The sequence below is a fragment of the Rhinolophus sinicus genome, chromosome X (genome assembly GCF_036562045.2).
Source record: "Rhinolophus sinicus isolate RSC01 chromosome X, ASM3656204v1, whole genome shotgun sequence".
NCBI lineage: Eukaryota > Metazoa > Chordata > Mammalia > Chiroptera > Rhinolophidae > Rhinolophus > Rhinolophus sinicus.
The window spans coordinates 30,830,908-30,857,361 of NC_133768.1; the positions used below are offsets into that span (position 1 = coordinate 30,830,908).

Here is a 26,454-nt window from a genome sequence, read left to right on the forward strand (position 1 = left end):
TTCTGCTGTAACTCATCTCTAATAACAGTGTTTTTCCTCTTTTGATCCTCCTGCTCTTACTATACTTTTGTAACCAATTCCCTATATTAAATCCCCCTCTGTTTGAAATACCTAGTTTGGTTTCTGTTTTCCCAATTACTGACCAATACAAACTCCTATCTGAACCCTAGTAAAAAAAGCAGCCCAGAATACCGTATTTTTCTATGTACGATGTGCACTTTTTTGTCCAAATTTGTGAGGGGAAAATACGGATGCACATTATACATGTGTAGTATTAATTCTGTATCTATATAAATATTTTTAATTCTTTTATTAATGCTTATGAGTTAAAAGTGTAACTCTAGAAACCAATAATGATATCCGTATGCAAAATATACCCTGGAATACAATAATCGGTTTTGTTGAACTTAAAATGAACTTGCAACGACAAAGAGTTCTTGGCCTTTGATGATATGTAAATATCATAAATTTGTTACCGGTACATAAAATTTCTTGTACCTTGTATCTGTGTTTTGTACCTTGTGCTTTGTAATTATTTGTTACATAAAATTTCTTGTACCATAATATAATTAAAAAAAAAAAAATCAATGCCAAAATTCCTTTATAATACAAAAAAAAAAAAACAAGTACCTAAATGTAAACAAATAAAAATTTGAATGAAAAATTAAAATGGGGCCCGCCCAGTGGCTCAGGTGATTGGAGCACTGTGCTCCTAATGCTGAGGTCGCAGGTTCGATTCCCACACGGGCCAGTGAGCTGCGCCCTCTACAGCTAAGATTGTGAACAACAGCTCTCCCTGGAGCTGGGCGGCCACGGGCTGCTGTGCTGCCATGAGCAGCCGCCAAGAACTGCCGTGAGCGACGACTGGTCGACCGACAACTGGCAACCAACTGCCTCAGCTGCAGGGAGTCCAAGGCTCACAATACCAGCATGGGCCAGGGAGCTGTGTCCTACACAACTAGACTGAGAAACAACGGCTTGAATTGGAGTGGGGGGTTGGGGTGGAGAGGCGGAAGGGGGGAAAAATAAAAGTGTGGGCCAAAAACGTGGGTGCGCATTATACACAGAAGCTCATTATACACGGCAAAATACGGTAAGTCTAAGTCCATTATCTGAGTAATTATTTGGACCTGGTGCTCTCATCAAATGATATAAGGAATGGTCCAGGCAGCGACTCTGATATAGAAAGGTTTTGATCACATCTTGGGCCAGCTACTTTGGCTACAGCTCATTAACTACATAACAGCAGAGTGAGGGTGGCTGATGCAGCCAGAAGACAGTGGACAGTGGTACCATCATGGAGACATCCCTGGGACCGAGGCCAGAGGAGCTGTTGCACATCTACCCCCAGAGGGTAGCATCCAATTTCAGTCTTACTCCTGAAGTACTTGCTTCAGACACTGAGCAGGCAGGCAAGAGTCCTTGGGGTAAAGCACATTAGCAGACTGAGCTGAACAGTTCTCTGTAGAATTGGCAGGTCCCAGCAGGGCACAAGCCACACTCCTATGGCCAGCTGCCTTATCACATCAGTGCCACAGCTGTGCCTGCATTCCAGGACTTCGGGCCTGCAAACCTGGAGACAAACGCTTGGCTCTATGCAAACTCAAGCAAGTCAGGTAACCTCTCAGGCCTCATGTGTAGAATGGGGGATTGGACTAGAATATTCTGATTAATGGTGGGTCCTGGCAGTTCTAACAGTTTATGAGTAAAGGATCTCCTGGGACAGTCATTCTCAATCACTTGGAGGGAGCTTTGGGAAAACACCAGGGCCTCAGAGATTCAGATTGAAATGGCGACCAGAGTTGCAAACCACTGCCCTGGATCAGTCTGCCCCAACACTTTAAGGGCACAGGAATCCCCTGGGGATCTTATTAAAATGTGGATTTTGATGGCTCAGTTGGTTGGGGCGTGGGCTCTCAACCACAAGGTTACTGTTTCAACTCCCGCAAGGGATGGTGGGCTGCACCCCCTGCAACTAACAATGGCAACTGGACCTGGAACTGAGCTGCGCCCTCCACAACCAAGACTGAAAGGACAACTTGACTTGGATGGAGCTGATGAGTCCTGGGAAAAACACACCACTGTTTCCCAATGAAAAAGTCCTGGAAATATACACTGTTTCCCAGTAATATCCTGTTCCCCTTTAAAAGAAGTATGTTAGGATTTTTTTTTAAATGTGGATTTTGATTTGCCAGGTTTGGGGTGGGGTCCCAGATTGTACATTTCTAACAAGCTTCCTGCTGGTGCTGGCAGTGCTGGTCTAATTGCACTATTTTGAGTATAAAGGTAGTAAAGTTCTTCCCAAATTTGACCAGTGGCTCAGGCGGTTGCAGCTCCGTGCTCCTGACGCCGAAGGCTGCCGGTTCGATACCCACATGGGCCAGTGGGCTCTCAACCACAAGGTTGCCGGTTCGACCTCCCCAAAGGATGGTGGGCTGTGCCCCCTGCAACTAACAATGGCAACTGGATCTGGAGCTGAACTGCGCCCTCCACAACTACGATTGAAAGGATAACAACTTGATTTGGAAAAAATCCTGGAAGTACACACTGTTCCCCAATAAAGTCCTGTTCCCCTTCCCCAGTAAAATCTTTTTAAAAAAATAAATAAATAAATAAAATAAAAGATACTCAGGTGATTCTAGTAAGTAGCCAGGGTGGGAATCCATTGTCCCTAGAGCAGTGATTCTCAATGAAGGAGTGATTTTTCTCCTTCCTCTCCTCCCTCTTCCAGGGGACATTTAACAATGTCTGGAGACATATTTTGGTTGTCACAATTGGGGGCGGGAGGATATTACTGGTTACTGGTATCTAGTGAGTAAAAGCCAAAGACCTGCTAAGCATCCTATAGTGCAGAAGACAGGACCGCATGACAAAGTATTATCTGGCCCCAAAAGTCCACTGTGCTGAGGTTCAGAGACCTTGCACTAGAGCATGTACTCGCGGAATCCCAGCGCCCACCCCAGACCTGCTGGATTAGAATCTGCATTTCTACCAAGGTCCTCAGGTAGTTGCGATACATGTTCAAGTTTGAGAAGCACTGCCTTAGATCAGTGGCTCTCTATTTCACTTTGGAACCCCATGGAGAGCTCATTACAGCAAAAGTGCTAGGACCACCCCCAGAGTTTCTGATTCAGCAGAGCTGAGAATTGGCATTTCTAAAGAGATCCCAGGTGATGCTGCTGCTCCCAGACAACACCTGAGAATCACTGCTCAACAAACCCAGAGTAAGGTAATATATCCAAATACCTTCCAGCTCAGCAAACTGAGTGCTTGCTGACTAGCGGAATCCACAGGAAAGGAACTACATCTGCAGGCTGAAAAACACAGATGCTCTCTGCAGGACCATCTCTGCAAATGTCAGTAACTGCTCAACGCTACAAGGCAGATCCTGATCTAAAGCAGCGGGAATGTGCCCTCCCTCTGTCAGCCTGCAGCTGCCTCAATAGCAAGCCAAGAAAGAGACAAATGTCAGATGAAAGCCATCAGCTGTGAAGTCAGCTGGAGGATAGAGAATGAGGTTGGGTCTGTGCTGAGCCAGAGAACTAGGGATAAAGGGAGCTACCAAAAGCAAAGCTGAGTGCTTATGCTTTACACGTGGAATATTGATGCTTCCTTTCAATCCACTGGATGACACCGCCTGCTCCTCCCAAAGCACGCATCTCCTGAGGGCTGTGATCGTCTTACCAACGCAAGAGGCTGGCTGGCCACTCCAGGCCTTGTTGTCCATACACGTGACGGTCCGCTCCCCTTTCAATGTGTACCCTGGTGAGCAATAGTACTCACACCGAGAGTTAAAGTATGCACCATCTACGCACTTGAACCCTCCATTTGCTGGCATGGCAAGGGTAGGACACCGCTTTTCTGAAAAAGAGAAAACCAGGTTCAGCATTTCTCAGTTTCTGTCCGTAGAGTTTGAGTCCAGAAACTGAAAGCATAGGGTGAAAAGTTAATTTAAATATAATGGACACAGTTAGAGGAAAAAAAATGGATGGCTGCATGTCGCACAGAAGGGACACGAAGTCTCCAATCAGACTAGCTGGGGTTGGCATCCCAGCTAAGTCACTGTCTTAGATTGGGTTCCTCGGAAGCACACCCTGAAACAAAGATTGGTGTGCAAATGATTTCATAAGAAAGTGCTCCCAGGGGAGACGAGGGAGGGATGGGGGAGGCAGGACAAGGGAATGGTGGAAGCCCAGCAAGGTGACAACTCAGGCAAAGTCAGCCTGCTCCCCCAAGGGAGTTCTGGGGCATGAATGACACCTGAGTTTGTCCTGCCCCCAGGCAAGGAAGCTAGACGTTCATAATCCTTTACCAGTCAGTATTGGACAGCTACAGGGTGCCCACGTGGGACCCTCTCCCCATCAGAACAAAGAGGGAATTCCTCTGAAGGAGCAGCGTCTTCTTCTGAAGAAGATCAAAGGTGCAAGTCATTAAAAGCAAAGCACTCAGAATCTAAAGGATGGACACAGAACTGGGAACAGGGCATCCGGGGAGATCTGGGGGAAGCACTGAAAGTGACCACTGTAGTCACCCAGTTGCATAGTCTTCATAGGCTGCAGCCCCAAGCCTCAATTTCCCCAACAATAAAGTTAAAGTAATGGCACCCAAATCAATAGGTTGTTGCAAAAATCGAATGTATGTGAAATGCTTGGCACACAACAGATGCTCAATAAATGATGGCTGGTTTGAAAAACGATGGCACCTAAAATGTGCTTCAATAATGCTGTACCACTTACAGTTTCCACAATGAAATATGACTTTTCATAAAGCTAAAAGTCAGTCCCTGCAGGGCTCTTCCAACCTTCTCCCCTGAGGCATACTTCCTCTCATGGAATAAGCAGCATTCTTCAGTAACTCTTTGCCTGCCTCCCTAAGCTCTACTTCTTGGGAGAACAATTCTTGTCTCCTTTACCACAAGCCCATGACTTAGCACCATTCTTGTACTTCTGTCATGGTTTACATCTCTGCCCTGCTGTCTCTGATGCTCTTCTGTGAGACCCTTGATGGCAAAGCTTGTGTGTGTCTTCTTTCGAAATCTCTTAACACCTTTAAAGGATTCAGCACTTACTGAACAAACATAACCTGTTTGCCGAACAAACCGCTGTTCTCTCCCCCTTTCCCAAACAGCTGATCACGCCATTCTGTCTGAAAGGTGTCATCTCATTCCCACATCTTAGAAACCCACGGGCTTCTGCTCACAAGGAGAGTTTTTCTCATCAAAGACCACAAGACATTCAGGAAAAAGCCCTGATCTCAGAGCAAAAGAACTTTGGCCCTGATTGGCCTCGAGGATCCAACTTGACTCTGGGATACTCACGTTTGCAGATGACCTTGTCGGACCACCGTTTGTTTGACTGGCAGATCAGTTGGGAAGAGCCATGCAGTTCATAGCCCTTCCTGCAGCGAATGTCACACCTGGTCCCCAGAGCTGTTTTGTAGTATCCTCCTTGAGGGGCCCTGCAGTACACATCTCCGTACTTCACCTTGATTGGGGAGCACCACGGGGTGTCTATAAGTAGCAGAAACAAACAAGGAAATAGAAAATGACCTCTTTAGAAAATGTGTCTCCTCACTCTTAAAGTCCCTGACTGGCTGCATTCCAGAATTTGGACATCCAAACAGTGCCCCATATCTTTTAAGGTGTCTCTGGGAAGGGAAGGTATGATTGTGGGATTAAGTGACAGACATATATGAACAGAATCTGCCTTCCTCCATGACTAGCTGTGTGATCTTGGACAAGTTACTTAACCTCTCTGAGTTGATACCTACAACTATATCATAGGGCTCTTAAAAACAATGCATACCAAGCACCTACCACATTACCTAGCACATAGTAAATGTTCAATAAACACTCGTTCTTTTCATTATTTCCCTTAACGAGATACATAATTCTCTTGAGGGCAATTGGTATCATTGTGAACCCTAACTCCAACCAGCCACACATGGTTGGGGGGGACTGGTTTCAGACTTGGTTAACTTAGGTTTTTTCCAAGTCTGTATGCATATTCTCCCTAAAAACTCATAATCCTATTTTAATGAATGTGAGTGAAGCTACCGTTTCCAAGTTTTTGCCACAGGACATAATTTTGGCTTAAAGTCACAATTGTTTCACATAGAGAAGCAACCCCCCCTTCCAGATGTCCCCAGTTATGTCCCATGTAGGGAAGAGAGTGATACCCTTCCCAAATGGCAAAGTTCAGGGTGTCATGATTTTGGTCTCCTTTTAGCCCGGAATACAGCTAGGATGACACTAATAAATCAGAACCTCTCCTATGTGCCTCTGGTAGGTGCTCGCTGACAGCCATAAAATTAGGGCATGATTAGCTCAGTGGGGAGTTCCCACAGTGGCCGTTGCACAATTGATGGGAACCAGTGACAAGCTCCCTCAAGCCTGCTGAGCTCTCAGTGCCACGGACAGGAAGGAGCCCCCTCCCTGTAGCTGCCCGGCCCCACTCCACTCCCCCACCTGAGCTGTCAGTGAGTGGAGTTCGTGCGCCACCATGTGGCCAGGAAGGACACACCCTGCTTGACTGCCAGGAAGTCTCTTCCGAGGATGTGTTTCTGAGTGCTTCTCAGCCATGTCCAGGTCTGGTGCATGGCCTTTTTCACTTTTGTGTTGCCATGTCTCCTCTGTCTAACACTTCATGATACAGTGTTTTGCAGACAGCTGCAAGTGGGTCCTAAAGTCGGGACTCAAGCAGTATTCCACGTACTTTCTGGGTAAAAGTGATGTCCTCAGCATAGAGCTGATTAAACTCAACCATGCGGATGGAGACTATAGGAGCTTACTTGACAGCAGGCTTACAGACCTTCCTTAAACAAAGTTTCCTTCCTCTGATGTTTACACATATCGTCTGTGCTAACATTTTTAAATGAGAAAAATCTGGACCCTGAAGTAAAGTACAAAACAGCATATATGTCTCCATTATTTTCTTCTACCTACAAATGCTTTAGTGCTTTCTTTGGTGAAGGCTCTAGGTAGGCCATGAAACTGGATTTCAAGATCACAGATAAAGGAGAAGCCCTTGGGGTATGCTTGCTTAGCAGTGCCAAGCTGTGGATATTCCTTCTTCTATAATCAGAAGTCCATTAATACCTCCTACCACTCCAATAAAACTGAGATTTGGAGCCTCCTAGCTTCTGTGACTCCTAGAAGTGAGGTATATTTCTTCTTCCTCTCTCTTTCCGCCTTTCTTTTCCAGCTGTCATAGGAAAGATCACCTACAAGGAAACTCCCAAATGCACTTGGTGTTTTTAATCTCAAAGAAGCACTTTTTAATAATTCGTCAGAGGACATCCATGTTAATGCTTAAAAACCACCTGTCACTTTACCTCTTTATCTTTACAATCTAGCCCCGCCCCACCCTTCTCCCTAACTTCCCCTGTCTCTTTCCTTAATTTTCCTGATTGCCCCGCTCCCCTTCTAGATTGTGATGCTTCTGTGCTTCCCCATCTCTAGCCTTCTTCTTCTCTGGACAATTCCCCTTTACTGCCTCTTTTCCCACCATCTCACAGGCCAAACTGTGGAAACCTTGACTGAAGAGAGAAAAGGAAGTCCTCATTAGAGGTGGGGCAAGGGTGATGACATGGGAGTGAATGTGGGAGACCCAGAGGGAGATGATGACAACGGAGTGAGCAAGTGCAATATGGTGGCTACAGTACTGGGCAGAGTCAAGAGGCCTGGGCACACATTCTAACTCCTAGCAACCCTGGAAAATTCACTAACCTTTTCAGGGAACCCGATTCCTCGTCTACAAGAGACAGGAATGGATTAAACTATGTTAAAGTTCCATCTAGCTTTAAAGTTGCACGACTGAAACTCTGTCTTATTCCTCTCCGATCCCCTACCCATCTCTCACTCATGCCCGCTTCCTTACTCCTTCTTCTGACCGATAACTTTGAGTCGTCTCTTGTAACCCTTCCACTGAGGGCAAATCCCCTTTGCATTCTGGGTCCTGGTCACAATTCCACTGATGTACAAACTAGAAGAGTGTCTAATTCTCCATTTGTTTTTCACCCAAATGTTGAAAACACTCACACCCCCAGCTTCTGGACTTTGGCATGAGTTTAGGAGGGCTGATTTTAGAGTAAACTAATGAGGCAGCATATCTGCAACTCTTAGTGCACACATTCTGGTTGTCTTTTCCACAAATGTACCGAGGGCAAATATTTAAGACTAACAGGTACATTAGAGAATGAGCTGCAAATACTTGTATCACAAATTCACGTATTTTGATACAACATAAAATTAGCAGACTTTGCCCCACATTCTGACCCTTCAAATCCTCCTAGCAGTGCTGTGGGCACAGCCAAAAGTTGTGCTCTTGTCAATGTGTGGGAAAAACATCTTGTTTTCATTTATTTACAAAAGGAATTTCTTTCGGATTCCTTTCGAAGGCAAATCTTCAGGACACATTTTGACAGTTGAGCAGTCCTGCAGTGATAGTAATTAAAATGTCAGTGAGGGACTTGAATTTGAAGTGCATACAAGCACCATGAGTTTAACTGAATTAGCAAAACGTTTAACATAGAGGTTTAGAGAAAGGAAGCTCTTATGCTGCTTCAATTAAGACAGGGTTTATTTAGGGAGAAATCAAAATTGATTATTCAGGACAGGTTTTTCATCCTCCTGAGCCAATGTGGTAAGCATTCCAATTCACTGGAGTGCTTGGGGTGTCCTGTAGCAGACTACAGATGAACCACTAGCAAAATCTGGACATTGAGCCAAAACATCTGAATTTCAGATCTAAACATAATGTTTGCTAGTTGTGTGACTCTGAGAAAGCCAGCTACCCTCTCTAATCTGTGCTCACTTCATCTGTAAATAAGAAATAACGACGTATCTCTACATGCCTTCCCCTTCCCTCAATTAGTGTGACAACACGATGGCATTCCAAGTAAAAGAACCAAAAGCAATGTCTGCCACATTCTGGGAACACAATAAATGTGGCTAAATTTCATTTTTTTTTCTTTTACTTAAATTGAATTCAAAAACACTTATTGAATACATATTCTGTGCCAGGCACTGTGCGGGGGCCTGAGGATCTACAGCTAAACCCCCAATTAACAATGGTTTGCCTCTAAGTTTTACAAGTAAAAAAATGACAATGCAAACAATTTCCTGAGAAGTATTTATTCATAAACATGCAGGATAAGTTCTAGGGCAGGCACATATTTTGGCCGTCTGGTCTACCTTCCACACTTGCCATGCTGTGGGGTGAGGATGAATACTGGCAACAATGATTTGCGAGCACAAAATAACACCTACTGTACAGGTGAAGGGTCACATGTGCATGCAAGTGTTGAAAATTTTTCAACAAGGGACTCAAAGAAAAAAAAATATTTTTTAAACCCTCAATTAATTAAGAAGTATTAGCAATCAGAATACCTCTGGTATTACCCCAAGCATCTAATTAACAAACTGAGGCTTTGTTTGACTAGTTAATTCCTGAGACAATGAATATAGGAGTTGTAGACAGGAATGAGTATTGGCATTCACAGATCAAAAACAAATATGGTGGGAAACACACCTGGGCATGGGCATCAATCATTACATTAGAAAGATTGTTCACTTGTGTGGAAAACAACTGAAAGACTGTCTCCAACCAAAGACTGACCAGCACTACCCTGATTCTCTTGTAAATTGGACATATCACAACAGAGTAAGGCAGTGTCCTCTGGTCAAAATGTGGACAAATTTCCTGGGCAAAATGTCACAGTGGGACTTTATTAACCAATTTTCTTCAAATGATTTCTCCACTGTAATGGGAACCAGATTCCGAGAGAAATAATCTAAATTTACCTTTACTTTTCCTAGGGCTTCCTAAGCTTCAGAGAAATGACTCGCCAATAATAATATTTGTGGACATACTTACCTGAATCTACATAGAAGTTTCTGGATTAAGCTTTTGATACCTGCTAGGGGGTAGATTGCTGGAAACGTGTAGAGATGGAGTGCTTTATCATTAAATTGAAGTTTCATGGGACAACACACTTCACTCATCATTTTGGGAGCCAACCTGGACTCAGGAAGAGCACAATGAAATGAGCTTATGAAAATCAAGTTCTCTCGGTCCCCATTCATCTCAGTACATTAGCAGCACTGGGTCCAGATTTGACCTCGGGTGGTTTACTCTGGACGATTCTGGCTGTAATGTATGAATCGGGCAGGACTCATGGCTTGATTTTCACTTTCATCAGCTAGAACTTGGCTTTGCAGAAGTAAGAACAGTAAAGAAACTTACAAGAATAAAATGACCACTGGGGTGCTGAAGGTCAGCACTTCAAAGATTTCCAAATGCTTTTATTTTCTTTCTTTCATCTTTGTTTTTTGGTTTTTTTTTTAAATGGGAGCATATGCATATTAATTGTAACCGTTTTTCTCCGGACAGGTAATTAGAACTTAAATGTGTGGTCTGGTCACTTTATTATAGTCTGCTCTGCAGGGCAAAAAAGAAAGTTCTCTTGGCATCAGCAGGTCTCATTAGCACACAAGCAAAGCATTCACCTTTATATCTAGTGTGTGAGTACCCGACTTCATCGTCTTCTAGCGGTGAGTCTCCAGATCCTACAATAAAAAAGAACAGAAACTGCAGCAAGAAAAGCCACATGATATGGACGAATATTTCAAAGCATTGCTTTGGCACAGTCCATGCAAGAGGGGCTATTAGAACGCAGAGCCAAGAGTGAAAGCTTCTGTGGCCATTCATGAAGGGACAGGGAGGGGCCCTCTCAGTGAACCTGGCTGGACCGAGATGGCCAGAGCCAATTAAAACGAGCCTCAAACTGTTTGGGAATCACCATGTGCCAACAGAAATTCTGGACTCAGGATAGAAAGTCAACTTCACTCTGAGAAGAAGCCAATGTACATGAATCTCATGCCAGGGGAGACGCAGTAAAAGGTGTGTGGCTCAAACATGGCCCAGTTTCTCTAGTAGTCAAAGAACACCCAGTAGAACTGGGTGTTTATGGTACTTGAAAATCAGTCCACCCTGTGAAATGAATTTGGGTAGGGGGTAAGGAGGCAAATCAAATGTCTTAATGACAAAAGAAACAAAGCTGCTTTGGTATATTTGTAGGAAATGAGGCCTAAAATCGACAATCTGGATGTTTTTCAGAATCTCTCAACAAGCTAAAGTCAAATTGCTTGATGAGTCTTGCTACCCTTGAAAAACCACAGCCTCAGAGAGAAATTCTGTACTTAATTTTAAAATTTAAACTTATTTGGAAGTTGGAACTGAATCATTTTTAAAATATTAAATATTGAGTTTTAGTAAGTGGTCGATCTTTAATCTTTGAAGCAGTACTAGGCCCCGAACTTCAAAACAGTATTCTTAAATTTAGAGATCTTTCCCTCTAGACTTCCTAGACTCATCACTGACCATTGAGTTGGCACCATCTTGGTCACACATTTACCTACAGGGACCTATAACTATACAGAGAAGGACATCTCTATTATGAGGTTATTCAAATCCCCATACAGGATAAGCGAATGAGTAATGTCCCTGCTTCACTTGTATCCTTGATGAGAGATGGTGAGTATGGAAGTTGAAAGTGGAGAGGTGATGAAGGCTGGGCCATGTCCATTTGGAAAAGGTCTCCCAACTAGAGAAGCACAGTTCTATGATCTGCTTTGCTCCAGGTTTCTTCACCTGGTCTCCGGCCACCCAGACAGCACAAAACTACACAAAATCTTCATTATTCCATATCAAAAAGTAAACACGAAAACCTATATTACCCTTCAGGAAAGCAATCTAGCAACATGAATCAAAAGCCTATGTTCAAACCCCTTCATCCAGTCATTCCACTTCTGGGAATCTATCCCAAAGAAATAATATTAAATATAGAAAAAAATGTTTATACACAAAGATTTCTTTGCAATGTCATTTATAATAGCAAAAGACTATAAACAGACCACATAGTCAATGTTACGGTTAAATAAACTATAGTGCATTTATTGGATATAATATGATGTAGCCATTAAGAATAATGTTTATAAAAAGATACAATAGTATGGAAAAAGCTTGATGTTACAAGATTAAGTGAAAAATGTGCTATAACAAAATTATATAAATGGTGTGATTCATAACAATGTAAAACAATAAAATTCAAAATAATGGGATGCTTGTCTTCCTTCTCTTCTAAATTTTCTACTAGAAACATGTATTACTTTCATAATGGAAAATAAACTTTATTATGCATATAACTCGAAGCTTAGTTTCCAAAATACATTTTGGATATATTAGAAATGTTAAAGATTCTATTGTCCCTCCCCTCCCACCCTGCCCCCTTTTCTCTCCATATTCAGAGCTGAACTAAAATTCGTCAGAATTCATGGATTTTCCAACTCCATTCGGCACATTTCTAAGCGTCAAGAAATCTGTCTCATATTAAGAGCACTTCTCTCTTCCCCAGGTCATCCTGGCCTGCATATAATCTACGTAGGCAGTGAGAGGCTTACTGGCTTATTTCCTGGCTCTAAGCAAAGAAGGCAACCATCACAGGTTGGGTTCTCTGGGAAGTAGCCTCTGAGATGGAGTTCAGTGCACAGGATGTGTATTAGGGATCAACATCTGTGAAAGGCATAAGATGGGAGCAGGTTTGGACAGACGGAGAAGTCTAGCTCTGATGTCAGCCCAATGACAGTCTCTCACATTGGGCTGAAATGGCTGGACCTTTATATCTCTGCCTCAGTCAGTCACTGGATATGGCCCACCTTGGGAAGGACGTGAACTTGAGCGAAGCACTATCAACAGCTGAGGCAATCTCTGGAGGAGATGAAAGCTGACAGTTGAGAACAGCATTGCCTCCAGTTGAGACAACCAGTCCTTCCTGAAGGAAGGTCCAGTTGGTGCATCTCCATGACCATCACAACATTTGCACAGTGAGAAATAACTCGAGATGTGTAATCTCATGGGGAAGGGCCTTCCATAGGAAGGGAAGTGACTGAGACCTACTGGAGAGACAGGTGCACAGCCCTACTTTACTTGTACATCAGCATTCTAAGACACATTCATCACCTATTGTTTATTACAATGAAAATTAAACTTCTGACAATAGGGGAATGAGCACACAAATTATCTCATATCAATAAGCTATTATGTATCCACTAATCAAGTTTGATCAAATAGAATTACTAATCAGTAGGGGGTGTCAATAAATATGTGGGGATTAACTGGATAAGCATATTAAAAAACTAAGTTTGAGGTCCGGACCGGTGGCTCAGGCGGTTGGAGCTCCATGCTCCTAATTCCGAAGGCTGCCAGTTCGATTCCCACATGGGCCAGTGGGCTCTCAACCACAAGGTTGCCGGGTCGACTCCTCTACTCCTGGCAAGGGATGGTGGGCAGCACCCCCTGCAACTAAAAGATTGAACATGGCTCCTTGAGCTGAGCTGCCACTGAGCTCCCAGATGGCTCAGTTGGTTGGAGTGTGTCCTCTCAACCACAAGGTTGCCGGTTTCGACTCCCGCAAAGGATGGTGGGCTGCGCCCCCTGCAACTAGCAACGGCAACTGGACCTGGAGCTGAGCTGCGCCCTCCACAACTAAGACTGAAAGGACAACTTGAAGCTGAACGGCACCCTCCACAACTAAGATTGAAAGGACAACAACTTGACTTGGAAAAAAGTCCTGGAAGTACACACTGTTCCCCAATAATGTCCTGTTCCCCTTCCCCAATAAAATCTTTAAAAAAAACCACCTAAATTTGAGTCTTATCTCACACCATACCAAAAAATCATTTCCAGATAGTTTATAGACCTAAATTAGAAAGCCAAAAATGTGAGAAAAAATGCAGAATATCTGCATGATCATGAGATACGGGAAGACTATTAAACAAAACATATAAACCATAACCCATAGAGGAAATTATTGGTACACTTCACTACACTATAATGTAAAACTTCAGTGCAATAAAGCACACATAAACCAAATTTATAGACAAGGTCCACACTGGAATAGAAGAATTAATGGGTGAAAATTTCCCTTTTTTCTATGCTTTTCAAGTTTTCTTCATTGAGCATATCATTACTTTAAAATTTTCACAAAAAACATATTGAATAAGTGTTAAAGACTAAAAAGAGTGGGTTGTGGTATCTACTATTTATTATTCTTTCCACATTATTGCAAGTCTTCACATCCCAAAGCCTTGCTACACATCTAAAGGGACTGCCACACAAACAAATGCAGGGCCAACTGTCAGAAACTGGGCTTCTATGCTCTCTGGGGTTTGAGTTTTCTCCATTTCTTCTTTCACCTGCACACACGTAACTCCTACAGTAAGCCTTGACGCTATTCATTGCCTCTAGGAGTTTCAGGGGTAAACTACATGTGTTGTTAAACCACAAGTTCAACTCAAGACCCCAAGCTCAACTCAAGCGTCATTTGAAAAGTGGTAGATATTTGCCTAAAGAGATGAAACCTCCAGGTTACACCAGAGAAAAGTCTTTCTAACGAGCCAAAAGGGGACACAAAGATGGTTCACGTGACTGCCCCTAATGTAGCACCCTCCAGAGCAGAGGTAAAGCACTTTTTCTCTTCATTTCTTTGGCTAGCTCACTCATACCCAAAGCCAGGCATTCTCACTAAAGCTTTGACTTTAAAATCAGAGCCCTCAAGGCAGACATTTCAGGAGATCTTAATTCAGAATCCTGGAGGAGGCTACACTGATTAGCAACTTCTTTAGCAGCTCACTTATATTGGCCCACACACCTCTACTTATATCCCAACCCACTAACTGTCGCTCTCCTTTGCACCGATAGGCAAAGTGCAAAAGGCCTCCTCAGTAGTGCAATAAAAAGTATGCCGAGGAGGAATGGGTCTGGTAAAAGCAAGATGGAGGATATGTGTGCAGCTGCTGCCTGCCTGCCGGGCAACCATCCTTCTTTCTTCTTGCTAAAAGACCCCAAGTTGTGTTGAGCATCAATGTACCCTTCCCCCAAGAGATGAACCTTGACGACTGTAATTCAGAAATTCCCCTTTGCCAATGATTGTTCCAGGGGTAGTCATGAAACCCAGGATTGGCCAATGACAAGTAAAAAGAAATCTGCTTGGGGGGTGGGGCTTATGGGAAAGATTTTCTCCCTCTTAAAAGAGAGAACTGCACAAGAAGATTCTTTTGCTCTCTTTTCTCCCTTCCTGCTTTGGAAGTTATTGTATAAGGATGAATACACCTAACTCTATAGCAACCATTTTGCAACTATAAGGTAAGATGACTCAGGACTAAAGATTTTCAGCTGAGGATGGTAGAGTGGAAGGATGAAAAGAACCTGGGGTCTATGATGACCTTATTGGACTACTCAGGGGTGTCCAAACTTTTTTCAACGTTTTTTACCAAGGGCCATATGCGATAAAATACACAAACAGCTGGGCCACTCACTCGAGGTGAAGTACGTATTGCCTCACCTGGTTTATTTAAGTAAACTAAATATATTTTTGGAATTTGCTGCGGGCCAATTAACAATGGATTGCGGGCCGCAGTTGGCCCGCGGGCTGCAGTTTGGACACCCCTGGACTACTGAATCACCCTTAGCCATCTTGCCTCCATACTTGTTATTAGGTAAACAATAAATGTCCTTTCAATTGAAGTTACTGTGAGTAGCATTGTTTGTTACTTGCAGCTGAATGCATCCAACTGATACACAAATGAATGGAAAATTTACTGCCTACTATTGATAAGAGATAAAAGTGGAAAGAAAATAAAAGTATATTAGCCACTCCTCCCCCAAATTTTCCAGTTTATATTCAGCCTAAACCAATACATCAACTTCTATAAAAAATATAACCAATCTACAAAACAGACATTCTGAAGGATACAATAAGATCAGACTAACTTATTTTCAGCAGATTGTATTTACTGAAGCTTACTAAAGCAGCAAAGGAGATTCATACATACTGGGGGAAAAGGTTTTCCACAGATTCAAAGCGGCCACGGGGAGAGGAGAGAGGGAGTTTTGCTAACAAGCTCTTCTTTGTTTACAAAAGGCCATCACTTTAGAATTCTGGTTAACTGAGGTTTTCTTATGGCAACCATTAATCAGTGCTCATATGGTTTGGATTACCAGTCTTTGGAAAGAATGCTTCAGTGCTTCTTCCTCACAAATACAAATTCTACGTTGGCTTGGAAATCAGAAACTCATTGCCATGTAGGACTCTGTCCCTCAGCCGTACCTGGAGCCAATTCCATGTATAATTCTACTATCCTTACAGAAACGTCATCTAATTCAACAGATTTTCAAAGAAAGATCCACTCTTTTTCCTAAGTTCTAAAAAGTGTCTTCCTGGCCTACTGAATTCTACCCTTTCATTCTGACTATCCAGGTAAATAACATTAAGACATCAAACTCACTCTTAAGAAATATCTATTATATGTATTAGAATTATATCAGGAATTTTGATTTTAGAAGGCTACTTACTAGAGTGCTCCTTCCATTACCCTAAAGTTTTCTCACTGTAAGGTAGGCAGGAGCTGAGGAAAGAATTGAGACCAATGGAAAACGTACCCAGTTTGCTAAAACTGTATTTCTTTCTTGATTGTGATACGCAACCCAAATGAGCAGATTTGCTGGTTCTGTGTTATAATTTTAGCTCAAAGCATTGGGTTTATTTTTTGTTTTGAAGATAGCTCTGCATTCTTAACGGTTTGTCAGAAATGTTTGGTTTTACCTTCATCGTCATTATTCTAAGTATAATTTATTATCAGAAGTCCTATTTAATAATAAACAGCATCAATAATTTTATACTGAAAGCCCAAGGGAAAATAAAATTCACTTTGCAGTAGAGATTTTAACCTGAATCCCTGACCTCCTAGAGGACCAATGGAAGGGCTTTGTGGATTCTAATTACACCCTATAATCAATCAGACATGCCATTTGGTACATGAATACACTTTCCTAGGGAAAACATTTCTAACTTTCAGTAAACTTTAATGAGGATCTGTGACCCCCCAAAAATATTAAGAACCATAGTTTTATAGCATTCTTTATTATGAAGCATGTTAGAGTCCTTTGTTCAATTTACTGAAGAAGTATGTAGAATGCTCCTTGATACTTGACTCTTTTTAATATGGTACAGGAGAGATAAATATATTTCAAACAAGGTAAATGCTTATCTTCATCATATCTTTTTGGTTTTTTTCTAGATTATTGCTGTTCAACAAAACTTTCTGCAACAATGGAAATGTTCTATATCTGTGCTGTCCAATAGGGCAGCCACTACCCATATGGGTTATTAAGCACTTGAAATATGGCCAGTGCGACTGAGGAACTAAATGTTTTTATTTCACTTAATTTTAAGTAATGTCAATTTAAATAGCCATATGTGGCTAGTAACTACCATATTAGACAGCATCGGTTTAGATCTAATTAAAAAAAAATTCCATGTAGTCAATCATGTCTCTAAATTGCTCACGAGTGAGAACCGTGTCTTATCTGCTTTGTATACAATTCATAATTGGTAATTAATAAATGTTGGAAGAAAGAAAAATCTGCCTTAAGTTCCTTATGATACATAAGTCACGTGTCCTTATGCTCATATGTCTGGAGTGGTTTTATCTTATTCAGTACAGTTTTAGTATATACATTTGAACTGTGACAATACTGGAGAGATTTGGATGTTTTATAAAAAGGTATTTTGCACTATTAGAAGCCACAGGGTATTTATTTGTGGCAGCCAGATGACTTAGTGCTAGCAAATGATTTGTCAAAGGGGTTACACTGCAGCTGCAGTCCAGTGCAAAGGACATTTGAATGGCTTTTAAACAAAGATCAAATCCAGGCACTGCCAGAAAAACATCGTCTAAAGATGAAACCAAGAATATGACTGTCAAATCCTTTGTTAAATTAAGGCGATACCTCAGAGTACTTTCAGTCCCATCAAAGATCCTTTAAAGAGATGAAGGATGTGTCTCACAGATCCTCTCAAACAACAGAGAAGAGTTTGTGGCTATGAGATAAACTCTTGTCTAATGGAGTGAACTCCAAGAAGACTCATAGGAGACCCACAAAGTGCTTAATGATTTATATATGCAGAAATATCACCAGCATGACTGAGGGGGACAGAACAAGGAGTGGCCTTTGAACTCCCAGAATTCTACTGTCAGGAAGCAGGCTCATAGAGCTGCTTAGCTGTAAATAGGTGTTATCTTACATGAAAATCCTACAGGATTTATGTTCCTGAGAATCTTGTGGTGCAGATTTTACCTGAGACTATCCTTGCATGGCTCTTTTTTGCTTCCCTCCCTTACTTACAGGTTTTCCCTGAGAGCAATCCATCAAGTCACAGGCTCTGCTTCTAGGGACCCAAGTTAAGACAGATATTTAATCTCCCTAAAACTCAAATACCCCAAATCAGCCATGCCTCATAGGGTTGCCATAAAGGTTAAATGGTATTATGTATATGTTTTAAAATATTTTGTTAAAATTACTACTATCTGTGGTTTGTTTTATAAGCCATTTTATGGCTCATAATCACGTTCTATTTAATTCAGTGTATATACATTTTAGGTTTCTACTACCTTGAACTGCTATGCATATAAATGAGCTGATAAAAATATTAAAACATGACAAAATTATATCTGACCTGATACATTTTTCAAGATTTTTTAAAGCATTTAAGCATAGTCAGTCATCTCAGTGCTACCAAAGTTTTCTGTGTGTTTTTAAATTCCTCTGTCTAAACCATCTTGTATGATTTATGGTTTAGAAATATATATACAGAGGGTGCCAAAAAATGTATACACATTTTAAGAAAGGGAAAAACTGTATTAAAATTATAATACTCAATAAATACCAATAGCAAAAGATGAATACAAGTCCCGTTTGACTTCTGCAATTGCAAGAGGTGCTCAAAGTGGTTACCATCAGCATCCTGACACTTCTGATTATGGCAAATATTGTTTGGTAGACTTCTGTGGTGAGCGTGTAAACTGTTCCAACACCACAGCAGCAGAAGCAGGACTTGTTACCGTGGGAGGCCTCACGGATCTTCCCTTGTGCACATCACACACTGTACCATGTGTCTCAAGCTTACCACGAATGCGTGCAATTGTTAGGCATGTTGGAGGTTCTGTCACAGACTCACGCCTCCACTGCCGTTGTACTTCCACAACGTTCTCAAATTTCAAGTACCACTTCAAAATGGTCTTGTGCTCCTCAAACGACAACCGTGCTTCTGCCATTTTCTTTGTCCTGCCTGTCACATGGTGATGCTAGCATTCATTTAATTAATGCCATCTTTTGAGTGAATGTCATACTACACATTGCTACTGAAATTCAATTCAACTTCAAAAAGTAATACATAGATAACAGCTCTTAAAATGTGTACATTTTTGACACCCCTGGTATATTATATTATATTATATCATATCATATTGTATATTATTCACCAGGAAAAGCCACATACTCAATACTCTCTAGTAAAATAAATTGTTGTCAAGCCCAGTCCATGAATTCAGACAATCAGATGACAAAATTTCCCTTAGAAAAAAGTGACTTTCAGGCTCAAGCTATTACCATACTTTATCCTTTGAGGCAGGAAAACCCCTGTGGTTCCCTATATGCCTTCGTGACCTAAATATCTTTACAAAATGGGAGCCTACAGAAAGTAATTTTATTGCTATGAAGTATTACTACTGAGTCTCTCACATTCTTGTGGCTCTTGCTAACACACATGAATGTTCAGTCCTTTGGGGGGACCCCAAGGAAGGGTGGGCAGAGTGGTAAATTCCCTGAGTAAATTCGCAAGGGCTTCATAGCTAGAAAGTCCCAATACATGGTGGGCTATTGAAAAAGCACAGGAGTGAGTCCCACATGCCTGGCTGGCAGGCAAGACCTGCTCTGTTATGTCTTGGCAAAGTTTTGAGACAGGAGAGATGTCTAGGAGCCGTGTATGAATGTGCATGTTTGAAGGAGTAGAGCAGAGAAGATAATGCAGCTTTTCAAGAGCATCAACTTCAACTCCAAGTCACAGGCCCTGAACAACTACACAGAGTGCCAGAAACTATAAATAAGTCACTCTTCCTTGGAAGCCTTACTTCTCTAAATCAGTGGCAGATGAACAGATGAAAGCTCCAGGGTAAGAAAAGGAGGAGGGAGAACACACAGAGAAGATGCCCGTTCCAACCAAAAAAAGGAATCCAGAAAGATTGGTCTCAACCTTTTGCTAATCGTGGGGAATCAATTGAACGAAATGTTTATTACCAGTGTTTTCCTTGGGGGAGAATATATCAGATAGGACAAGTTTACAGGATATCTCAGACATTCACCTCACCATACACCCCTCCTTCTCCTTCTCCATCATGGTCCCAAGTCCTTCACATGTGCCAACAATCAACTAAAGTACTATGTTTCAAACTTTTGACCCAATTTAATGGGTCACAAGTAGTATTTCTGTAGTGAAACAGAATAGAAAGTGTCAGGGTTCATTGCACATATTACAGATAAATACTACTTTGTGCAACTTTTATTTCAATTATATAGTGTATGTGTGGTAGGGTGTCCCCAGTTTGCATGAGACAGTCCCATTTTGACTGTTGTCCAGCATTATTATCAACCGCACTCCTTTTCACATTCAAAAATGTCTTGATGGGACAATAAATAATATCTTCACCCTAATACTAGGTCACAGTAGAATATATTTCTTCATATGAGTCTTAGTCACAAAAATTAGAAAAGGAGTGATTTAGAATATTTTGAAGACCCACAGCCTTGTTTAGTTAATAGTTTCTTTCCTCAAAATGAAGACATTTGACTATCTGAGAAAGGTTGCTTGGGGCAGTAATGGAAGCCCTTGCTTTCCCCTGATTTGTTCAGGATGTAGATGTTCTATTCCATGAAATAAATGTGAAGCAGGGACCGAGTTTCCTCAACCACTCATGGCCATCCTCTCTGGTAGGATGCAATTGCAAGAGCCCTGGGATTAAGTTCCAGCTCCTCTACTAACTGTGTGGTTGGTCTTGACTGCAGAATCCAGTTTCCTTCCCTGAGCCTCAGTTTGCTCATCTGTAAAAGGGAATGACAGTAGTGGGGAGAAGAGTGCAGTACATGTTTTCAAATCATGTTCCCTCAGAACCTTTCCATCTTTGACTTCTAGTTGGGATGATTGTAGTTAAGCAAATCAACTTGCCCTCGAACTAGTAATAAACAATTAGTATGGTGCATCACTCTAAACTTCGTGAGGTCCATTCATTTCTATTGCTTCTTTAAGTCCTCCGTGCAACCCCATGAGGTAGGTATCATCCAAGGACTAGAATGTAAAACTGGGGAGGGCAGTGACTCTTGGCTACCTTGTTCATGACTGTGCTCTCAGCTCGGAGAATGAAATGAACATCAGTTACAAGAGAAACAAGGATTGAGCTCTTCTGACCATAAATCTTATGCACTTTCACAGATGCTTATTTCTGTCTTCATGCCTTTGCACAACCAACCTGAAGAACCCTTCTCCTGCTCAGTCCCTTTACTGTTTTAAAAGCTACTTCAAAGCCTAGCTCCTCTAGTTTGTCTTTTCTAATCTGTAAATTCTATTTACATTGAGATGAATTAGCACTGATCTTACACTGTTTGGGATTTTCAGAAGTGATTTCAGACGTGTGTAGGCTCTGTGTTCCCAACTAGACTTCAAACTCCTCGGGAATATGATTGGGTTTTGTTTCCATTTAGCGCCCCAGTGAAACTAACAAGGCGCCTCTCCACCCAGAGTCCCTCTCAAAAGGGTTCTTCCCTCTGAAACTTTACATACTACTGATCTACTTGAGCAGTTCACCAGTGTCATCTCCCTTGGTAAAGGTTGTACTTACAGAAACAGATACTGTGTTTAAGATTCAAAAAAGCTTCCCAAATAAAGCTACAATGGGTACATTGTTCTTGGCAGTAAACCAGTGGGGTAATTTACAAAATTCTGGCACATTATGGCAAAACTGAGAACAACAGGATTTAGGAAAGAAAGATACTAAGAAAATAAAAGCAGTATGTAATGAGAATGGTAGGCAGCAAGCCTTTAATTGCACAGCTGTAGAATGATATGTTAATACAGTAAGTTAAATGGGGGGAGAAGGGGAGCGGGAGGGAGAGACAGAGAAGACTGTGAAAAAAGACACTTCCAGAAAACAGCCCTTAAATGAACATCATGAGAATTCTGTACGTGACAGGCCACAGCCTACTCAGCTGAAACCTGCGGCTTCGTCCTTCTGGAACATTCTCTATTTCCCTGACAGAAGATGGAACACCAGCACCCAAGGATGAAAACTTCGATTTCACTTGAAGCCTTTCATGCACTATTTATTTGGCCAACTCTGCCTGTGATAGGAGGTAGAATGGTTTCTTTTCTGAATAGCTTCTCTCTTTGATTTTTGAAAGCATCCATTTTTTTTATTCAGTGCCCTTGAATTGACAGTCACACACTGGCTGCTGTCAGTTAGTATTATCTTCACTGGAAGAATCAAGTTCTGGGGGAAAAGGGTAGAAATGAACTGATGGTAATTCTGATTTTCAAAATGACAATCTGCAGTACAGCATAGGGAAGATAGTCAACGGTATTGTAACAGTTATATATGATGTCAGAGGGGTAGTACATTGGGCGGGGGTTATCACTTTGTGAGGGGTGTAAATGTCTATTGTGTGGCTTTGTATACCTGAAATTTTTTTAAAAATGACAATCTGCAGGCCTTGTGCAATACCCGTTGGGAGAGGCCAAACTCCAATACATAATGCCTGGCCCTACCCCTTTCTAGGTGTGATAGACATCTACTGTGTTCTTCTAAGTGAAACAGGACTCCTCCCTTTGGAGGAGGGCATCATTCCCCATCCCACCCATGTGGTTCTAGCGGTAATGACTTGATCTTATCCCCTGACCATGGGGATGACCACATGACCCCAGCTGAGACAATCAGACCCTTCAGAGGATTCTTCTCTGGTCGTAAAATAAGGAAGACATGAGCCCTGTAGTTGCAAAGGTCAAGGCTCATAGTGAACGCTAATCCAAGAGAATGAACTTGTCAGAGAAAAGCAGAGACAAAACAGAGAGAAAGAGAGATCTCACAGTATTTGAGCCCTTCTAGCATTCCTGGGGCCTACTAGCATACCCCTTACCCTTACATAACACAATAAAATCTCCCTTTTGCCAAAGCTAGCTCAAGATGTCACTTGCCATCAAGAGTTCTGACTTAAACAGTAGGCCATCAATTCATATTTGAATGAAATGAATGGCCAAAACATATGGCATGACATCTGGTTTGGGATAAGAAATCCGTCTTGGCATATCACCTCTGATTCCTTTTTTAAAACAATACTATAGCTCAGACTTAAAACACGTTAGTGTGCTCTTCAACAAATGTAGTGGGACTAGCTTGATTTTTAATAAAATACATTAGATCAGAATAGGCAAAGAAGTAAACACTTGTAACACACTGTACATAGTAAAGGTTTATGAAACTTTTGTTTCAGGAATGTATATTTCATGGATTCCAAAAAGCACTTTTTTTACATTTTAATTTCTCTGAACTTGCGGTGACCTTTACAATCAATGGAATGGTGTAATTTAATTGGCATCACTTTTCTCTTCTTTAATGGTACCTAAAATAACAGTGCCTCTGAAAACCAATGGAATCTTAAATTGGATGACATATCATGTGCATGTATGTATGTGTTCTGGATTGTGATATAAAATATATTTCTTACTGCAGGTAGCAAAAGAATTTGAAAGTAATTGCATTACACCATTTATCTAGGAATCCCAAGTTGATAATCAAACAGAGTAATCTTTGCTATACATATCAATTAAGGCACTCATCCATTCTAATATTTACATAATGCCTTAACACAACCAATTACACAAAGGGTTCCCAAAATGGCTTCCTTTTCTCGTTGTGGAAACTGCCTGATCTTGACCGGCAAGCTTCAAGTAGCAGAACAGGCAAATGGGAGTAATCCATTGGATCAACGGGCTCCTGGTGTTATACAACAAATACGACATGCAGGCCCCTTTCAAAGAAAGGCCCAGGTTGGCTTGTAACCCTGCCAGGATTTCAAGACACTGATGACAAGGGACCCCAAGTGCCTTTTACCTACAAATGATGGTGTCCCAAAAGTGCATTTAGTTGTTTGTAACATGAACTTGGCTTTCCCTTGGAAACCATATTATAAATGGTGACCAGAGCCCCTGGGGAGTCCATTTTAACTTAAGAGCCATTTTAAGTCACAATGTAGTCCAACTCTAGATGTGTCTGGGGGTGATTCCGATACCCACTAAAAGGAGAGGATATTTCCCCCCTCTCTAGTGCCTGCTACATCCCACATCTGCTGCTTCCCATGCCCATCGTGGAACACGGTATTCGGGCTCATTCTATTCCCAGTGCTATCATCCTGCTAGTTGGCAGTCTTGATCTGCTGACCTAGAGTCTAACAAAGAGACTAATATGGATTTGGATATTTATATGCATCCTGGTTTCCCTTACCGAGAAGCCTCTGGTCCAAGAATTCAAAGCTCAGAAATTCCAGGTCCAAATACAAACTACCATTTTTATGTCTTGGCTGCTCTGAAGGATGCTGCAACTTGTCCATACAGGAACCTGCAGGCATGTTGGACCCTTCCCAGCCCCTTGAGGTAGAAGGGCCTGCAGTGACAAGCTCCTTTCGTCCTTCCACCGGCACCTCACGTCATCAGTAACCTCCAGGGTCAAGGCAAGACTGTTTGCAGGGAGGAAACTGATGGAGCTAATCAGGTCTCCATTTGCAGGGATAAGGCCAATTCTCAGAAACCATGGGCCAGTGAGGAAGGAAGTGTAAACCTTTAAGGAAACTTTGCCACAGTCGTGTCTTTCTGAGCAATTTTCTAACACCCTGATGAGTCCAGGGTAAAAAGGAAGCAGCCTTCATCAACAAGACAAATAATAACAAGTGTTCGAGAGGCTGTGGAGAAAAAGGAACCCTCATACACTGTTGGTGGGAATGCAGACTGGTGCAGCCATTATGGAAGGCAGTGTGGAGGTTCCTCAAAAAATTAAAAATAGAATTACCGTATGACCCAGCAATCCCTCTCCTGGGTATCTACCCAAAAAATCTGAAAACATTTATACATAAAGACACGTGTGCTCCAATGTACGTTGCAGCTTTATTTACAGTGCCCAAGACATGGAAACAACCAAAATGTCCTCCGATAGATAGATGAATGGATAAAGAAGTTGTGGTAGATATACACAATGGAATACTATTCGGCGGTAAGAAAAGATGAAATAGGACCATTTGTGACAACATGGATGGATCTTGAGAGTATGATGCTAAGCGAAATAAGTCAGACAGAAAAAGCAGAGAACCATATGATTTCACTGATATGTGGTATATAAACCAAAAACAACAAAAGAACAAGACAAACAAATGAGAAACAAAAACTCATAAACACAGACAATAGTTTAGTGGTTACCAGAGAGTAAGGGGGGAGGGGGGTGGGAGATGAGGGTAAGGGGGATCAAATACATGGTGATGGAAGGAGAACTAACTCTGGGTGGTGAACACACAAGGGGATTTATAGATGATGTAATACAGAATTGTACACCTGAAATCTATGTAACTTTACTAACAACTGTCACCCCAATAAACTTTAATTGAAAAAAAAGGAAGCAGCCAAATAAAAGGTAAATGAAATGAAGTAGCAGGTGATTCCTCTAACCTTCCATCACACAGGACAGCTCTGTGCAGCACCACCTCATTCGGCCTTATTGGCCAAAGTTGACACCAGTGAGTCCTAATGCAGGTGCCTGCGGCTTGTAAGGGAGAAGAAGGACCTACTACCAGTATTTAGTGAATAGAAACTACCCCAAGGACTGCCCTGGCTGATTTACATAAAATATTTAATTACATCAATGTGGGCACATTCCTATCCAAAAGGAAGGGGAAAGGCAAGCACTATTTTGCATCACTTACAAAAGTTGTCAGTAATTGTATTGTTGGTATTGACCTCTGAAAGTTTTTCTAGATGTATGGGATTTGTGGCATATTCAGATTCTATACAGCAAAATCAAATCGAATTGGGTATGGGATCTTTTTCATCATTAAGGATGCACCGGAAAAGTAAGACATGGGTATTAGAGCATGAATGCTGATGTCTCCTAGAACAATCTGAGCAAGGAATTGCAAATGAAAAATTAAGGCAGGAAGTAAATTGTAAACATCCTAGACAAATTTCCTCTCCTCCCCCAGGTAAACACACACGGAAATCCTCAAGTGTTAGCAAATGGCAACTCTGTTTTATTGTGAAATCTTGAACAAGTGATCGGGTAAACATCGCCAGGGAGACTTTTCTAGTTTGTGAATCTGAGGAGGGCAGTTTGAGGAGATACAAGTGTCCTTCGATTCCTCAAATTACCAGATTCCTCTGGTTCAATCCCATGAATACATTTAAAAGTAACTATAGGTTGGAAAGGGAGTCAATTTCAAAGTCAAGCAATTAGGACTCTATTTCAGGCAT

The 26,454-nt window shown here is 41.7% G+C and overlaps 1 protein-coding gene across 2 annotated transcripts in view; it reads right to left on the bottom strand.

Moving 5' to 3' along the window:
• Window positions 1–26,454, bottom strand: part of SRPX (sushi repeat containing protein X-linked) — an 86,908-nt gene that overhangs the window by 32,155 nt on the left and 28,299 nt on the right. The window contains exons 2-4 of one of the 2 annotated variants that reach the window (XM_019747837.2): window positions 10,508–10,567; window positions 5,318–5,509; window positions 3,685–3,861 (exon numbers count right to left, since the gene is read on the bottom strand). In XM_019747837.2, the coding sequence (XP_019603396.2) occupies window positions 3,685–3,861; window positions 5,318–5,509; window positions 10,508–10,567 (429 nt within the window). The remainder of the gene's footprint in view (window positions 1–3,684; window positions 3,862–5,317; window positions 5,510–10,507; window positions 10,568–26,454) is intronic. The other variant, XM_019747838.2, reaches the window with a different exon arrangement.